Source organism: Erithacus rubecula (assembly GCF_903797595.1).
Source record: "Erithacus rubecula genome assembly, chromosome: 26".
In the NCBI taxonomy this organism is placed as follows: Eukaryota; Metazoa; Chordata; class Aves; order Passeriformes; family Muscicapidae; genus Erithacus; species Erithacus rubecula.
Genome location: NC_136678.1, coordinates 3,642,906 through 3,659,501, shown reverse-complemented (window position 1 = coordinate 3,659,501; position 16,596 = coordinate 3,642,906). Strand labels below are relative to the sequence as shown.

The 16,596-nt window shown below is 49.6% G+C and overlaps 1 protein-coding gene across 1 annotated transcript; it reads right to left on the bottom strand.

Moving 5' to 3' along the window:
* Positions 1-6,042: 6,042 nt before the first annotated feature.
* Positions 6,043-10,485, bottom strand: TSPO2 (translocator protein 2). The gene is made up of 4 exons (XM_079327385.1): positions 10,397-10,485; positions 8,913-9,120; positions 7,822-7,960; positions 6,043-6,283 (listed from the first exon to the last, which is right to left on the bottom strand). The coding sequence occupies exons 2-4, from the start codon at positions 9,083-9,085 to the stop codon at positions 6,101-6,103; spliced, it is 495 nt and encodes a 164-aa protein (XP_079183511.1). The 5' UTR covers positions 9,086-9,120; positions 10,397-10,485; the 3' UTR covers positions 6,043-6,100.
* Between the last annotated feature and the right edge of the window lie 6,111 nt (positions 10,486-16,596).

Sequence of the window (16,596 nt, the reverse complement as noted above, 5' to 3'; positions counted from 1 at the left end):
GCACTCAGGGAACCCCAAATTGTGCTGCAGTTTGTGTTGATATTCCCCTCCACCTGTGTCTGTTCCCACTGATATTTTATCCAGCTGGCTCTGATTTAGTTCATAAAATCCCAGGATCACTGAGGATGGAAAATCCCTCTGGGATCATCAAGTGTCTGATGCTCTGAGCACTCAGTGCCACCCTCAGGTGCCACCCCCAGGGCTGGGCACTCCAAACCCCCTGGGCAGCCCCTGCCAACCCTTTCCATGAGGAAATTCCTGTTAAAATCCACCCTGAGCTCCCCTGGCCCAGCCTGAGCCATTCCCTCTCCTCCTGTCCCTGTTCCCCGGGATGAGATCCCAAATCCCCCCCGGCTGCCCCCTCCTGTCAGGGAGTTGTGCAGAGCCAGAAATTCCCATTGATTCCCCTTTTCTCCAGGCTGAGCCCCTTTCCCAATTCCCTCAGGATTCTCCAAACCCTTCCCAGCCCCCTGAGCCCCTCCCAGACTGATCCCTGCCCGGGGGGATCACAGGGGACACACAGGACAGGGCTGAGGGACACCCTGTGCTGGAGAAGCTTGCAGGCTTTGCTGGAATTTTGGATTTTGAAGATCCTGCATCCATCCACCCATCCATCCATCCATCCATCCATCCATCCATCCATCCATCCATCCATCCATCCATCCATCCATCCATCCATCCATCCATCCATCCATCCATCCATCCATGTCCAGAGCAGCTTCTTCAGTGACTTTAGAGCCACCTCAGAGCACTTTTATCCCCAAATTTATTTTTTTTTTTTTATCCCCAAAAAGAAATCTCTGCTGTATCCCTGGGCCAGTGTCCCCTGCAGGTCTCAGGTGTCCTGCCCCTGTCCCTGTAGGTGACAGCAGTGCTGTCCCTGTCCCTGCTGCAGGAATTCCTGGAGTTACCCTGCCTGTTCCCTTTCCCACACCTGCCTGCCTCAGGAAAAGGAGCTTTTATGGCACTGTGGGGCCGGGGGAACATTTTGGGATGGATGTGAGAGTGAAATAAGAGCCAGGCTGGGTGAGTCACAGCTCAGCCCCGCTCTCCATGCCAGGGGACAGCTGGTGGCACTAACAAACATCTCCCTGGAGACATTGTCTGGCAGCCAGCCCCTCCTGCTTCCCCCAGCTCTAACTACAGCACAAATAAATAAACAAACACTGACAGCCTGCCTGCCTTCCTTCCTTCCTGGGAAAGGGAAAAGGAAAGGGAAAAGAAAAGGGAAAGGGAAAGGGAAAGGGAAAGGGAAAGGGAAAGGGAAAGGGAAAGGGAAAGGGAAAGGGAAAGGGAAAGGGAAAGGGAAAGGGAAAGGGAAAGGGAAAGGGAAAGGGAAAGGATCCATGGGATGATCCTTAAGTTCCCTTCCATCCCAAACCCTTCCAGAATTCCAGGACTCTGTGAAACCAGGGCTGGTTTGGGGCTGGCTGCACAGTCTGGGCAAGAAACCCTGCAGATGACTTTGAAATGTCATTAAAGTTATTTTTATGCAAAAGGGTTCAGTCTATCTGTTTAAACAGCAAATGCACCAAATGATGCTTTAAATATTAATACAGGAGGGTGTCTCACTGAATTTAATTTTCCCAATTGATTTCTAGTTGCTCTGGATAGCACAGGGAAGAATTTTTGCTATTTTTGCTGCCTGTGAGAAGAGGCAGGAGGCAAAGAAAAGCTCCTTCTGCACTCACAGGTAGCTGGGAGGAGGAGAAATTGGAAGGAAAACAAGAACAAGGCAGCCAGTCCCAGCAGCCGGGAAAATGGGGAGGGCAAACATGGAAAAAAATTCTATTAATCTTAATTTCAGATTTTCCTTTGCCTGCAGAAAAAAGCAGGAAGAGGAAATAGACCCAATTTATGAAAGCTGATCAAATATGCATTCATCTATTTAATTGGAAATGTTATTAAAGAGTTGCAGGTATGAGCCAGATCTAGAGACACCAATTTAAATGTGATTTAAATAATTCTCTCCCCTTTCCAAAATGAGATAAAGGTTTCTTTAGTCCCTGCAGGCCTTTCTGGATGGTCCTGCCATTACCTCAGAGCCAAAATCAGCCTGAACTCGCCCAAATTAGCCAGACCCCACCTTCATTTGAGGGAGAAATTATTTACATTTGTCCTTTGGCACGAGGGACTCCCTGGGATACAAAGAAGCTGTAAATAATTGCAGTGGCATCACAAAAAAACAACAAAAAAAAAAAAAAAAAAAAAAAAACAAAACAAAAAAAAAAAAAAAAGCCCTGAAGTGTTACAGGGTTTCTTTTTTTATTTCTTTATTTGCTTTTTCGGCAGCTTTTGATGTTGCCAGTGCTGCTACAGGGTTTTGTGGGGCTGTTCCTTCTCCACAACCTAGGGAAAAAAAAGAGTCCTGAGCCAGGGGGGAATAAATATGAATAAATAATGAATCCAAATGAGGGAATCACCAAATTTTACCAGGAACTGCGAACTCCAGCTGCTCTCAGCTGCCAGGATTTGCTTCTCAGTTGTGCTGAGCCCCCAGCTCTGCCCAGGATGGATCCAGGAACATTCAGCATCTCCCAAAATCCATCAGGGAGGATCCCAGAGCCAGGAATTGTCCTGCTCACCTTGGAGCTGTCACAGGGATGTCCCCAAGGCAGGGGGGTTGGATCCCAGAAATCTGGATTTTTTGAGATTTCTGTGTTTTCTAGCACTGATTCCCTGGAGAATTCTGCTTTTGAGTTGAGCTCTTGGAGAAGTTTCCAAAATTTGAGTGTGTAGTTAAATAAAAGTATGTGATTTCACACAGTGAAGAGTTTTAAATATGGGATTTTTAGAATATAGTAACAGCTATGGGACAAGATAGAGATTTTGGAGTGTTGTCTCTTTCTGTTTTTTTCTTCTTCCTTCTTTCAGGTAGCAGTTTGTGGTTGGATAGAAAATCCTGCAATGAGGATCACAGGAGTTTGGTTATTGGGTCAAAAGTATAAATAATAGAGGTGTTAATTCTTTATTGGATTGTTGAGCTTTAAAAAACCTTGGAGCCAGCTAAATTCTCCTCCATTTTACTCACTTTCAGCTCGTGGTTGGAAATGCTGCAGAACTCTCTGTACTTTGGATAAGATTTATTAAACAACAAAGTCAGAACACAAGAAATTCATCTCCTTTGTGTTTTTAATCCTGACTCTGAGTGAAGACAGAAGGAAATGAAGACAAGGCACTGATTAGGTGGTGCAGCTTTTACAGAGGGTGTCAGTGCTGTCCCCAAGGAGGGACCTTGGGGGTATTTTGGTTTCCAAAACTGTCCTGGTTTGGAGGACAGGTGTTTGCCAATAAAGGCAGAAGATTCTCTTTGAAATGGAGAATGTAAACCCCCTCCCTCCAAATTATTGTAATTTTGGAGTTAGGGGGCTTTCAGACAAAGATATGGGAATTCGGCATAACAGTTCTTTACTAGGAAAATTAAAATAGAAATGCAGTATTACAAAGAACAATCCCAAAACACTGCCAGAGTCAGAATCCAAGCTGACACCCGTCAGTCAGGGTGGTGGCAGCAGTCCCATTCAATGGTGGCTGCATCCTCCTGCAGGGGCAGATGTGGTTCAGCTGGAGCAGTGCTCCTGGAGAAGGTGCAGTTTCCTCTGAAGGTGCAGGGATGATGTGGAAAGGTCTGGCTTTCCTCTGGAATCCAGTGGGAAAGGTGCTCTGGTGTTCCAAATCTCAGTTTTTATCTGGGTAGGAAAGGCTTGGCTCCTCCCCTGGCTGGAGCATCTCCCAGTGGGATGATGGAATTTTATCAGTCATGCACTGGGACTCACTGACCATGAACAGGAGATATCTCCTGGAGGGAGGATGGGCTGTGGGAAGGATAAAGATGATTGCCCAGCTGGTTTAAAGATGGCCCATGAGCAGATAATGTGTGCCAGGAGATAAAGATCACTGCCACACCCAGTTTGTAACAATGGCCCATTAACAGGAGATATCTCCCACAGAGATAAGAATCGCTGCCACACCCACTTTGTAACAATGGTCCATTAACAGGTGATACCTCCTGGATGAAGGGTGGGTCATGGGAAAGATAAAGATGATTGCCCAGCTGGTTTAAAGATGGCCCATTAGCAGAGAATATGTGCCAGGAGATCAGGGTCACTGCCCCACCCGGCTGCAGCAGATGGGGACAGAATCCACATTTCTGGGCACATCAACCCAACACACAAATCCCATCCAGGCCATGCACTCTCAGGAATGGATCCACCTCTGGGATCTTCCCAAATCCATTCCCTTGACCCCTTGAACTTTTGGGAGCCTCACCCCAAACCAGCACAGCAAGAATAACTCAGATTTATTTATTTATTAAAAAAAATACCCAACAATGGCTTGTTTTATTCAAAGCAAATACAATTTATGTTACAGCCCCTGCTGAGCCATCTCACCCAACTTGGGTACCCCCCACCCCCAATTACAGCCCCAATTACAACCCAAATTAATTACAGCCAGCGCCAGGAAAATCCTCATGCCCCTTCTCTTCATGTTTAGTGCTTTTAGCAATTAAAAATCCTGTAAATTATTTCAGAATTAAAAGCCAGATTTCTGGCTCTGAATCTGAAATCTAAATTCTTTTAGATTTACAACCAGAGCTCAGGTTTTGATTAAAAGGAAAAGACAAGGATGAGTCCGTGCATCCCTTGTGCCTGATTCCATCCCATTCATTTGGAATTCCTTTTCTTTTAACTTTTCCTGATTAATAATTGCATGGAAATGCTCCAGGATGAGGCACTTGCACCTGATTTAAAGATTCTGTGTGTGGCTTTTTGCCAATTTGATCATTAATTACAACTTTTCAGGCAGTGGCAGCAGGTTCAGAAATTTCACAAACTCTCATGTCTCTGTACTTAAAAAAAAAAATAATTTAATGAAATGTTTTCTTCAAAGGTCATGTGAGTTTTTGAGTTCTGCTGAGGTGGAAAGGGTGGAATTTGTGGAAGGGAGGAATTTCCTCTTGGGAGAAGCTTTTGGGAAGGAGGGGGATGCTCCCCAAAAAAGGGGCAGAGCCCAATCTCCATCCAGCAACAGAGCTAAAGCACAAACCAGGGTATGCAGGAGCACGAAGCAACAGCACAAAGAGCAAAAAAATAGAGGAATTTCTTTTCAAAAAATTAAGTAATGTAAAAAAACCCAAGTTCTTAAAAAAGTCAAGTAATTTAAAAAAATCAAGCCATTTCTTTTTAAAAAATTGAGCAACTTCTTTTTTAAAAAATCAAGTAGTTTCATAAAGAACTCATGTAATTTATTTTTTAAAATCAAGGAATTTCTTTTTAAAAAATAATTTATTTTAAAAATCAAGTAATTTGTCTTAAAAAGTCAAGTAACTTCTTTAAAAAATCAAGTAACTTCTTAAAAAAATCAAGTAACTTCTTAAAAAAATCGAGTGATTTCTTTTTAAAAGTCAGGTAACTCCTTAAAAAGAATAGAGTAATTTCTTTTTAAAAATCAAGTAATTTCTCTTAAAAAATATAAATTTATTAAAAAAAAAAAGTCAAGTAAGTTCTTAAAAAATGGGTGTTCACCATGAATTATTCCAGATCATTTCCCTGCTGCAATTTGTTTAGGTGTCCAGTATTAATTATTCCAGATAATTTCACTGCTGGAATTTGATTGGGTGTCCACTGTTAATTATTCCAAATCATTTCCCTACTGGAATTTGATTGGATGTCCACCATGAATTATTTCAGATCATTTCCCTGCTGGAATTTGATTGGGTGTCCACTGTGAATTATTCCAGATCATTTCCCTACTGCAATTTGATTGGGTGTCCACTGTGAATTATTCCAGATCATTTCCCTACTGCAATTTGATTGGGTGCCCACCATGAATTATTCCAGATCATTTCCCTACTGGAATTTGATTGGGTGTCCACTGTGAATTATTCCAGATCATTTCCCTACTAGAATTTGATTGGGTGCCATTAAGGGAACAGCTGGAACCCCCAAACCCGCTGGAGAAAACCCAGTTTAAAGGCGAAAATGGTGCAAACATCTCATAATGGAGTTGAGAGGAGAAGAAAGTAAAAACAAACCCCCCAAATTATTCCACCTGGGGATGGTTTAAGCGGGATAAATTCAGCCAGAACTCGGTTGAAGGTTTAGTCGCTCTTGGCCGCCTTCTGCTCGGGGTTGTCCCTCCAGATGCGGATGGTCAGGCAGGTGGCCATGGCCAGCCAGCCCAGGTAGGGCAGCAGCAGCAGCGCTGCCACGCGGTTGATGCGGTACCAGGAGCACAGCGTGCCCACGGCCAGCCCGTCCAGGCACAGGATGTCAACCAGAGCCTGCCAGACAAAACTCGGTGATTCCCGCCTCGGGGATTCCCGCCTCGGGGATTCCCGCCTCGGGGATTCCCGCCTCGGGGACGCGGCACGGACCCGCCCTGACTAGGTAGGTGGGAGATGGGGCGGGGAGGGGGGAGTTGGGATTGGAACAACCCCAAACTCCAGGACATTGTACAGGGTTGGGGGAGTTGGTGCTGGAATAATCCCAAAATCCAGGACATTGTACAGGGATGGGGGAGTTGGTGCTGGAATAACCCCAAAATCCAGGACATTGTACAGGGATGGGGGAGTTGGTGCTGGAATAACCCCGAAATCCAGGACATTGTACAGGGATGGGGGTGTTGGTGCTGGAATAACCCCCAAATCCAGGACATTGTACAGGGATGGGGGAGTTGGGATTGGAATAACCCCGAAATCCAGGACATTGTACAGGGATGGGGGTGTTGGGATTGGAATAACCCCGAAATCCAAGACATTGTACAGGGATGGGGGAGTTGGTGCTGGAATAACCCCGAAATCCAGGACATTGTACAGGGATGGGGGTGTTTGTGCTGGAATAACCCCCAAGTCCAGGACATTGTACAGGGATGGGGGTATTGGGACAGGAGTGACCCCAAACCCCAGGACATCATACAGGAATGGGGGTGTTGGTGCTGGAATAATCCCAAAATGCAGGACATTGTACAGGGATGAGGGTATTGGGACAGGAGTGACCCCAAACCCCAGGACATCATACAGGAATGGGGGTGTTGGTGCTGGAATAATCCCAAAATCCAGGACATTGTACAGGGATGGGGGAGTTGGTGCTGGAATAACCCCCAAATCCAGGACATTGTACAGGAATGGGGATGTTGGTGCTGGAATAACCCCGAAATCCAGGACATTGTACAGGGATGGGGGAGTTGGTGCTGGAATAACCCCAAAATCCAGGAGACTGTAAAGGAGATGGGGCAGGGATGGGAGTGTTGGCACTGGAACAACCCCAACCCCCAGGACATTGTCCCTGTGCTCCGATCAGTCACATCGGAGCGTGTCACACCACGAGCCGACACTAATTAACGTGCCTTTCCCCGCTCATTATCGAACCCCTGCGCATGGCGAGTGTCCCCTTTGCTAACACAGAGCCTGCTCGTGCTGGTGGCCACTGAACAAACTCTCCTTTCGCCCCAAAAGTGACAAAATTCAGGTGGAAACGCGCATCCCCATCAGCCCTTGGCACCTGGGGCAGAGCCTGGTGGCCCAGCCCGGCTGTGGCTGTGCCCGATAAGCCCCCGGGAGCTGCCCCCCATCCCCCAGGCATGTGACAGCGCTGTTGTCACTCAGGGTGTGACCCCACAAAGGACTTTATCTCCCAGCCCGGACCCTTAACTGGGGGGTGCAGCCCTGGCGCTACCCCGCATCCCCCGCCCCGGCTGCCGAGGCTGGAGGGGACAGATACCATTGTCTGCGAGCAGGAGCGGCCACAGCTGGGCTGAAACTCCCTGTTCCACACAATTCCCCCCAGCACGGCCCCAAAGCCGACAGGGAAGCCCCATTACCATGTTGAGGTTTCGGGCACCGAAGAACAAGGGGGGCCAAGCCCAGTTGAGCAGCAGCTGAGCCCCGTAGAGCCCCAGGGGCACGATGGCTTTGCTGCTGCAGCCACCCAGGTCGTTCCACACCAGGTAGGAGGCGTAGCTGTGAGGAGGGACAGCGTCAGTGCCCGCACCCAGCCCTGGCAGGGACACAGTCCCTCCTCCAGGAGTGTTTTCCCCACCAGGGATTTGTTTGCAGCAGTAGGATTCACATCTGAGCTGCTCTGTGGGAGCGGGAGCAGCTCTGGGGAGGTTTGGGATGGGGCAGAAATAACTCTGGGGAGGTTTGGAATGGAAATCATGGAGCAGGAGAAGCTCTGGGGAGGTTTGGGATGAAGGTCAGGAAGCAGGAATAGCTCTGGGGAGGTTTGGGATGGAGCAGGAACAGCTCTAGGGTGGTTTGGGATGGAGCAGGAGCAGCTCTGGGAGGTTTGGAATGGAAATCATGGTGCAGGAGAAGCTCTGGGGAGGTTTGGAATGGAAATCATGGAGCAGGAGAAGCTCTGGGGAGGTTTGGGATGGAGCAGGAGCAGCTCTGGGAGGTTTGGAATGGAAATCATGGAGCAGGAAAAGCTCTGGGGAGGTTTGGGATGGAGCAGGAACAGCTCTGGGGAATTTTTGGGATGGAGCAGAGACAGCTCTGGGGAGGTTTGGGATGGAGCAGAGACAGCTCTGGGGAGGTTTGGGTTGGAGATCAGGGAAGTTTCTTCCCCCAGAGGGTGCTGGGCACTGCCCAGGCTCCCAGGGAATGGCACATCCCTGAGGCTTCCAGAGCTCCAGGAGAGTTTGGACAGTGCTCAGGGATGCTCAGGGTGGGATTTTGCAGGGTCAGGAGCTGCACTGGACCATCCCCTCCCAGCTCAGGCTATTCCACGATTCCATTCCACAATTCCATATCCCTCACTCCTCCCAAACCTCCAGTGCCAGGGCTGCCTGTGGCATCTCCCCCCGTGCCAGCACCATGCCAGGCTCCCCCCTGGCTGCTGCAGGAGCCCCCAGACCCCGGGCAGAGCTGTGCCAGGGGCAGGGACAGGAGGAGCAGCTCCTGCACTCACCCCATGCCCGTGTACAGCATCGTCCAGGCCACGGGGAACACTCGCCTTGAGGGGCACCAGGAAGGTTTTTTCAGCTTCTCGTACCACGCTGGGATTTCCTTCCTGTTGAGGAACCAGCCCAGGAATCCTCCCACGTGGGGCAGGACGGTGAAGCCCACGGTGTAAACCCACATCCTCCCTCGGGGCTTCAAATCGCTTTGTTCCTGCTCTAAGTTAAAAACAAAGTCACAACATCACTTTTAAAATAATTTTTCCCCCTCTAATTCCAGGTCCCACTGTAGCTCCTAAGACAGGAAAGGATTTAATGTGTTCAGCCCACTCTGAAATGGGAATTATTCCTGTCTGGGACGTTTTTCCCCCTGATTTTCCCACTCTTCCACTGCAATGTTCCTGCGGAGTGAGAGGATTGTGAGGGCTGTCCCCATCCCTGCTCCTGGGGCTGCTCCCCCAGGATGAAAACCCAAACTCCATTCCCCATGATTTTTCACCATGGATTTCTATTTTAATTTCTATTTTAAAAGAGAAAAATCCTGCAGGAACCCACAGCAGAGGGGGACTCTCACCTGTGCAGGTGAAACTGAGGCATAGGGGTAGATTCTGAATTTGTTCACGGATTTCTTTTTGTATAAAACCAAAGAAAAATTCCTTTAATAACAAAAATGTTCCCACAATGCAGGGTAACACCAGGACACATCCAGAATTCAGGGTCTGTCCTGCATCTTCCCCTGCAGCTGCCACTCTTCCATCCTCCCCAAATTCCCGTTTTTCTCTGGATCCACCCAGGAATTAAATCCCGATTAACATTCCTCAGGAATGCCAGGCAGGAGCGCAGTTCTGAGCTGTCAGCACGAGCAGAAAATGCACCTGGGAAGGTTTGGGGTTTAGGAATGCGGGAGGAAGGAGCAGAGCAGTCCCTGAGCCAGGGAAATGTCCCCGAGCCAAGGAAATGTCCCCGAGCCCGGAGCGCTGCCCAGGGAAACGGGGAATTGAGGATGGGATTGTCCTGAGCAGCTTTTGTTTGGGATTTCAGCTCACAATTAACACTCTGCTGCACTCTCAGCAATATATAATATAACATGAATTAATTGTTATTTTTGTCAGCACACCGCAGAGTGTTTGGGAACCCGGTGTGAGCTGATGCCCAACCCGGACACCACCTCAACCAACTCCTTCACCTGACAATTTATGGCACTCTCAAAGCACCCAAAGAACAATTGAAAACTGGGGGGAAAAAATAAAATAAAATAAAATAAAATAAAATAAAATAAAATAAAATAAAATAAAATAAAATAAAATAAAATAAAATAAAATAAAAATGAGGTCTGCTTTAAATGTGATCCAGCCCGCCGAGTTCTGCTTCCCACACACACCACAGGAACAAAATATGGGAAAAGCGGTTTTCCCCCAATTTCTTTGCTGCTACAGAGGTGAAAAAGGGTTGAAAATCTTCTTTAGCCTCGCAGCTGGAGCTGCCCGAGCCTTACCTGGGTCAGTGCCTCGCTCCTCCCGGCCGAGGGAAGGGCTGGGACATCCAGGACATCCGATCCCCGAGTGCCGCGGGTGGCACCGCGGTTTCACCCAAAAAAACCCCGAACTGGGCGGTGCGGTGGGGCTGCATCAGATTAAACCCCGAGCTCCCGCTGGGGACAAGCGCCCGAAGTTTGGGGTGGCGGAGACCCGGGAAAAACTATCGGGAATTCGGGATGGTGGAGCCCGGGGGGAAATCGCTGGGAATTTGGGATGGTGGAGCCTGGGGAAAATCGCTGGGAATTTGGGATGGTAGGACCCCAGGAAAACCATCGGGAATTTGGGGTGGTGGAGCCCTGGGGACAATGATCAGGAATTAGGGATGGAGCCTGGGGACAACCGTCGGGACTTTGGGGTGCTGGAGCTTGGGGTCAACCATGGGGAATTTGGGATGGTGGAGCCCTGGGGACAATCGCTGGGAATTTGGGATGGTGGAGCCCGGGGACAACCGTGGGGAATTTGGGAGGGAGCCTGGGGAAAATCACTGGGAATTTGGGATGGAGCCTGGGGACACCCGTCGGGACTTTGGGGTGCTGGAGCTTGGGGTCAACCATGGGGAATTTGGGATGGTGGAGCCCCGAGACAACCATGGGGAATTTGGGATGGTGGAGCCCCGAGACAACCGTGGGGAATTTGGGAGGGAGCCTGGGGAAAATCGCTGGGAATTTGGGATGGAGCCTGGGGACACCCGTCGGGACTTTGGGGTGCTGGAGCTTGGGGTCAACCATGGGAAATTTGGGATGGTGGAGCCCCGAGACAACCATGGGGAATTTAGGATGGTGGAGCCCCGAGACAACCATCAGGAATTTGGGGTGCTGGAGCCTGGGGACAATCGCTGGGAATTTGGGGTGCTGGGACCCCTGGGACAACCATCAGGAATTTGGGGTGGTGGAGCCCTGGGTATAATCACCCAGAATTTGTCACCTTCAGGGAAGTGCCTGGCACGTTCAGGGGTGTCCCTGCCACACTCCTGGCCTGTCCCACCCTCCCCGTGCCCCCCAGGCGCTCATTAACACCCCACTAATTAACCAGGTGCTTCCCCCTGTGCAGCCCTTTGGCCCAAACGCCCTGGCAGGTGAAAGGAGCTGTTCCAGGGCTGTGAAATGGCACAGGGAAAAGCCAGAAATCAATTTCCATTAGGGAGCTGTCTGCCGGGGCTGCCAAAATGAAACACTAATTCCCGGCAGTTCTGGGTCATTACCTGGATTTCGTGGAGGCAGGAGCTGGGCTGGCTCCTCACATGCTGGGATTTTTGCTGCTGCAACAGGAATCAGAAAAAAATCTCCTCTTTTATTGGGTTCCAAGGAAATTGTGGGTTGTTTTTTTTTTTTCGTGGGAGGAGAAAGAAAGAAGAAAAATGCTGTAAAAAGCTAGAATTTCAGAATTTTAAAAAGCCAGCCTGAATCCTGCCCTGGCATGAGCTGGTCCAGTGGAATTCCCACTTCCAGTGACAGATGCAGCTCATTAATCACACCCCAGCCACCTGCATCCCCTCCCTGAGCCTGTTGCTATTTGTGACTGGAAATTTGTGTCATGGAACGATGCAGCTCCTAAAAGAGCCTGAATGGTTTCCATCAGAGTCACCCCTGCTGCCTCCACACCCCCAGCAGCTCGGGCAAAATGCACAAAATCTGACAATTTTCAGCTGGAGATTTTCCTCCCCCTGGGCATGAGCCCAGTGCTGTGGATGGTTTGGCAGGAGTGTGCCCAGGCTGGTTTGGAATTTAATGTGCTGGAAAAACGAGAAGCTGAGGGATAAATCCCAAGGATCTGTGATGCTGGGAATGCTGCTGGTGATGGGGGAATAGAAAATGGGAGGGGGGAAAAAATAACAGGGGCAATTCCAGGCCTAAAAGTTGTGTTTTTGCTGAGATTTGGGGGCAAAGAAAGGAGTCACAGAAGGGTTGGGGTGGGAAGGGAGCTCACCCAGTGCCCCCCCCTGCCATGGCAGGGACATTTCCACCATCCAAACCCCATCCAGCCTGGCCTTGGGATTCACAGACAGCCAGGAGCTGCTCTGGGCACCCGTGCCAGGGAACAATTCCTTCCTGATTCATTCCCATGGAATGCACAGAAAAATGGGCTGAGGCAGCTCCCAGCAGGTTCCCATTCCCCCCTGGGCTGGATTTGGGTTGGATTTGGGCAGAGCCTCTGTGCCAGGGGTTACTGGGGGTGGTGGGGCTGAGATTGGGCAGGAGACGGAGGGAGGGAGGCAGAAAGAGCAGGATCAGCTGTGGGGGCAGTGCTGGAGCCAGAGGGGTTTGTGTGGTACCAATCCATGCACAGCCCAAGGGTGTGTTCTGTGCCCTTGGGTTCCTCCTGCCCTGGAGCAGGAACAGCCCTGGGAATGTTCTGGAAATGTTTTCTCCTGCCTTTCCCCTGCTCCCATTGATTTACACCTCAATATTCTGATTATTTGTCAGTAACCCAGGCTGAGCTGAGGCTGCTCTGCAGTGGGACCAGCTCCATCCATCCCCATCCCAGCTCCACCCAGCCCATCCCAGCTCCATCCATCCCCATCCCAGCTCCATCCTAGCTCCATCCCAGCTCCACCCAGCCCATCCCAGCTCCATCCTAGCTCCATCCATCCCCATCCCAGCTCCACCCAGCCCATCCCAGCTCCATCCCAGCTCCACCCATCCCCATCCCAGCCCCATCCCAGCTCCATCCATCCCCATCCCAGCTCCATCCATCCCCATCCCAGCTCCACCCAGCTCTATCCCAGCTCCATCCCAGCTCCATCCATCCCCATCCCAGCTCCACCCAGCTCTATCCCAGCTCCATCCCAGCTCCACCCAGCCCATCCCAGCTCCATCCCAGCTCTATCCATCCCCATCCCAGCCCCATCCCAGCTCCATCCATCCCCATCCCAGCTCCACCCAGCTCTATCCCAGCTCCATCCATCCCCATCCCAGCTCCATCCCAGCTCCATCCATCCCCATCCCAGTCCCACCCAGTCCCCAGGACTCTCCCGGTCCGCAGCCCCGGCTCTGCTCCTCCCCGCAGGGCTCGCTTACACGGCGCTGTTTGTTTTCCTCCTCTTGGCAACCCCCGCCCCTTGTCCCCGGGGCTGAGCGCTCCGTGCAAGATTAATTGCTCAAAGAGAAAGGCCCTGTTAACCTGAATATATTATTGAAAAGCAGCATATTTCAATCCGCCCTAGATTTGAAAATAGAGATGCCGGGTCAGCTCTTGGCATAAATCTGCAGAGCTCCTGGAAGGCGGCGGAGCTTCCCTGATTTACAGCGGCAATAAAGGCGGGGACGGGGACTCGCCTGGCTGCCACCAAGGACGTGGCAGGGGACAGAGGGGACAGGCAGGACCCTCGTGGCCATCCTTGTGATCTGCCAGCCCCGACACTGCGGCAGGAAAAAGAAAACAACCCAAACTCAAAGCACCACCCTACTTTTATTTTTTAATCCTTTTTTTTTTTTTTTTTTTTTTTTTTTTTTTTTTTTTTTTTTTTGGTGATGCTGACAGAAAAATCCTGGATGGTATGAAGGGATACAGGAATTTCCAGTTGGGATTTTTCCACGTGGGCTCCAGCCCCTCAGTCTTTCAGACTGGATGTGGAATGATGCAGCCAGCTGGATTTGCAGCTTCTCCCCGCTAGAGGGAATTTTTAAAGGGTTGGGATTTGGGGATGAAAGTTGGGGTTTGGTGTGTTCTGAAAGCTGGGATTTGAAAGGGCTGGAAAAAAGAGGGAAAGGGGGAAGGAAAGGGGGGATGGAAAGGGAAGGATGGAAAGGGGAGGACGAAAAGGGAAGGATGGAAAGGGGAGGATGGAAAGGGGAGGGGAAGGGGGATGGAAAGGGATGGAAAGGGGGAAGGGAAGGGGAAGGGAAGGAAGGGGGGAATGAAAGGGAAGGATGGAAAGAGAGGGATGGAAAGGGAGGGGAAGGGGGCAGATGGAAAGAGGGGATGGAAAGGGGGAAATGGGAAGGGGAAGATGGAAAAGCAGGAAAAGAGGGAGATGAAAAGAGATGGAAAGGGGAGGATGGAAAGGGATGGATGGAAAGGGGGAGATGGAAAGAAATGAAAAGGGTAGGATGGAAAGGGGTTGGAGCTGGCTGGAAGGGGATTCAGGGAACAGGATGGGGCTGGAAGGGACTGGAGAGGACAGAGGGGGACAGGAGGGACACACAGAGGCTGCAGGAGCTGCCCGGTGTGAGAACAGCCGCCCTTTTCTGCCCGCAGGAGCCGCCCCGGGGCAGCCAGAGGGGAGAATCCCAAGGGCCCGAGAATCCCAAGGGCTCCAGCTCCTCTCGGGACCTGAGCCAGCCCCAGTTTAACAAATTAGCGCCGCGCGGCTGAGCCCCGCTAATTAACGGCGCGGGCACAGCCCGGCTCAAACGGGACAGGAAATATTTGGTTTTCGGCTCCTCTAACCGGTAACACCGGTTCTAACCTGTAATACCGGTTCTAACCTGTAATACCGGCTCTAACCTGTAAAATCTGATCGCTGGGAGCCCCGAGGGGAGCCTGGGGCAGCCAGGACAGGGACAGAATCTGTCAGTCCCCCCGAGTGCCCCCAGTTCTCTCCAGTCCCCCCCAGTTCCCCCCAGTCCCTTCCAGCTGCAGATCCTCAGGATTCCTCCTTGCCTGAATCTGCCTTTCCTTATTCTCAAGTGCTAAAATCCACTAATTTCTCTTTAAAAAGCCACCTGGTGCCTCTGCTTCTCATCATTTCCAGGTTGCAGCAGCAGATTTTTCTTTTTCTTTTTCTTTTTTTTTTTTTTTTTTTTTTTTTTTTCCAGAGGATGCCAAGGGAAAAAAAAACCACCAAAAAAACCCACAAAAAACAAAAAACCAAACACAAAAACTGAAACAAAACAAAAAACCCAAAAGAGCTGTAAAACATCTTGAGCTGCCCAGGGCAACACCCGAGCTCAGCTTTCAGCTCGGGATCAGCAGAAACTCTGGGAATTTCAGCCCCAAAATCCTTGGAATTTTAAGACCCTAATCATGAGAATTACTGCCCCCCAAACCCCAGGAATTCTGGCCCCAAAATCCTGAAAATTTTGACCTCAAAATCCTGGAATACTCAGCAATGAACCCTTGGAATTCCAGCTCCAAACCCAGAGAATTTCAGCCCTAAAAATCTGGGAATTCCAGCCCCAAAATCTGGGAATTCAAACCCCAAAATCTGGGGATTCAAGCCCCAAAATCTGGGAATTCAAACCCCAAAATCTGGGAATTCCAGCCCCAAAATCTGGGAATTCCAGCCCCAAAATCTGTGGATTCAAGCCCCAAAATCTGGGAATTCCAGCCCCAAAAATCCTTGGAATTTCAGCCCCAAAATCCTGGAAATTCCTTGCTGGGGGACAGGGATGGGCAGGGACCCGGCTGGATCAGAAATGAGGAGTGAAAAATGTGAAAATGGACGGCAGGGAATTCCTGGGAAAAGGAAATAAAGGTTAAAATCCTGCAGGAAAAAAAAAAAAAAAAAAAAAAAAAAAAAAAAAAAAAAAAAAAAAAAAAAAAAAGGGATTTATTAAAGGAAAAGGGGTTTGTGGAGAGGGAATTTGGGATGACTCGTGCACGGGTCAGGCTCCTTCAGGGAGCAGAAAAGTGAATTTCTCGCCCGTGCTGAGTCAGGGCTGGTTTTAATCGCAGAGGTTTTGCCTTTAGGGTTGTTCCATCCCAGGGCAGCGAACTCTGAGCATTCCCCATCCTGCTCCTGTCACCCTGGAAATTACCTTGGAAGAGCTTTATTCCCACAAAATTTGGCAAGTTTGGGGTTTGAAAAAGCTATATTCCACAAAATTCGGGTATTTTGAGGTTTGAAAAGTCTTTATTCCCACCAAATTTGGGGGTTTGGGGCTTGATAAACCTTTATTCTCACAAAATTCGGGTATTTTGGGGTTTGAAAAACCTTTATTCTCACAAAATTCGGGTATTTTGGGGTTTTAAAAATCTTTATTCCCACAAAGCTTGGGGGTTTTGGAGTTCGGAAAATCTTAATTTCCACAAAATTTGGGGGGTTTGGTTTGAAAAACCTTTATTCTCACAAAACTCGGGTATTTTGGGATTTGAAAAGGTTTTTTCTTGTAAAACTTGGGTGTTTTAGGATTTGAAAGAGCTTTATTCCCATAAAACTTGGGGGTTTTGAGTTTGGAAAATCTTAATTTCCACAAAATTTGGGAGGTTTGGCTTG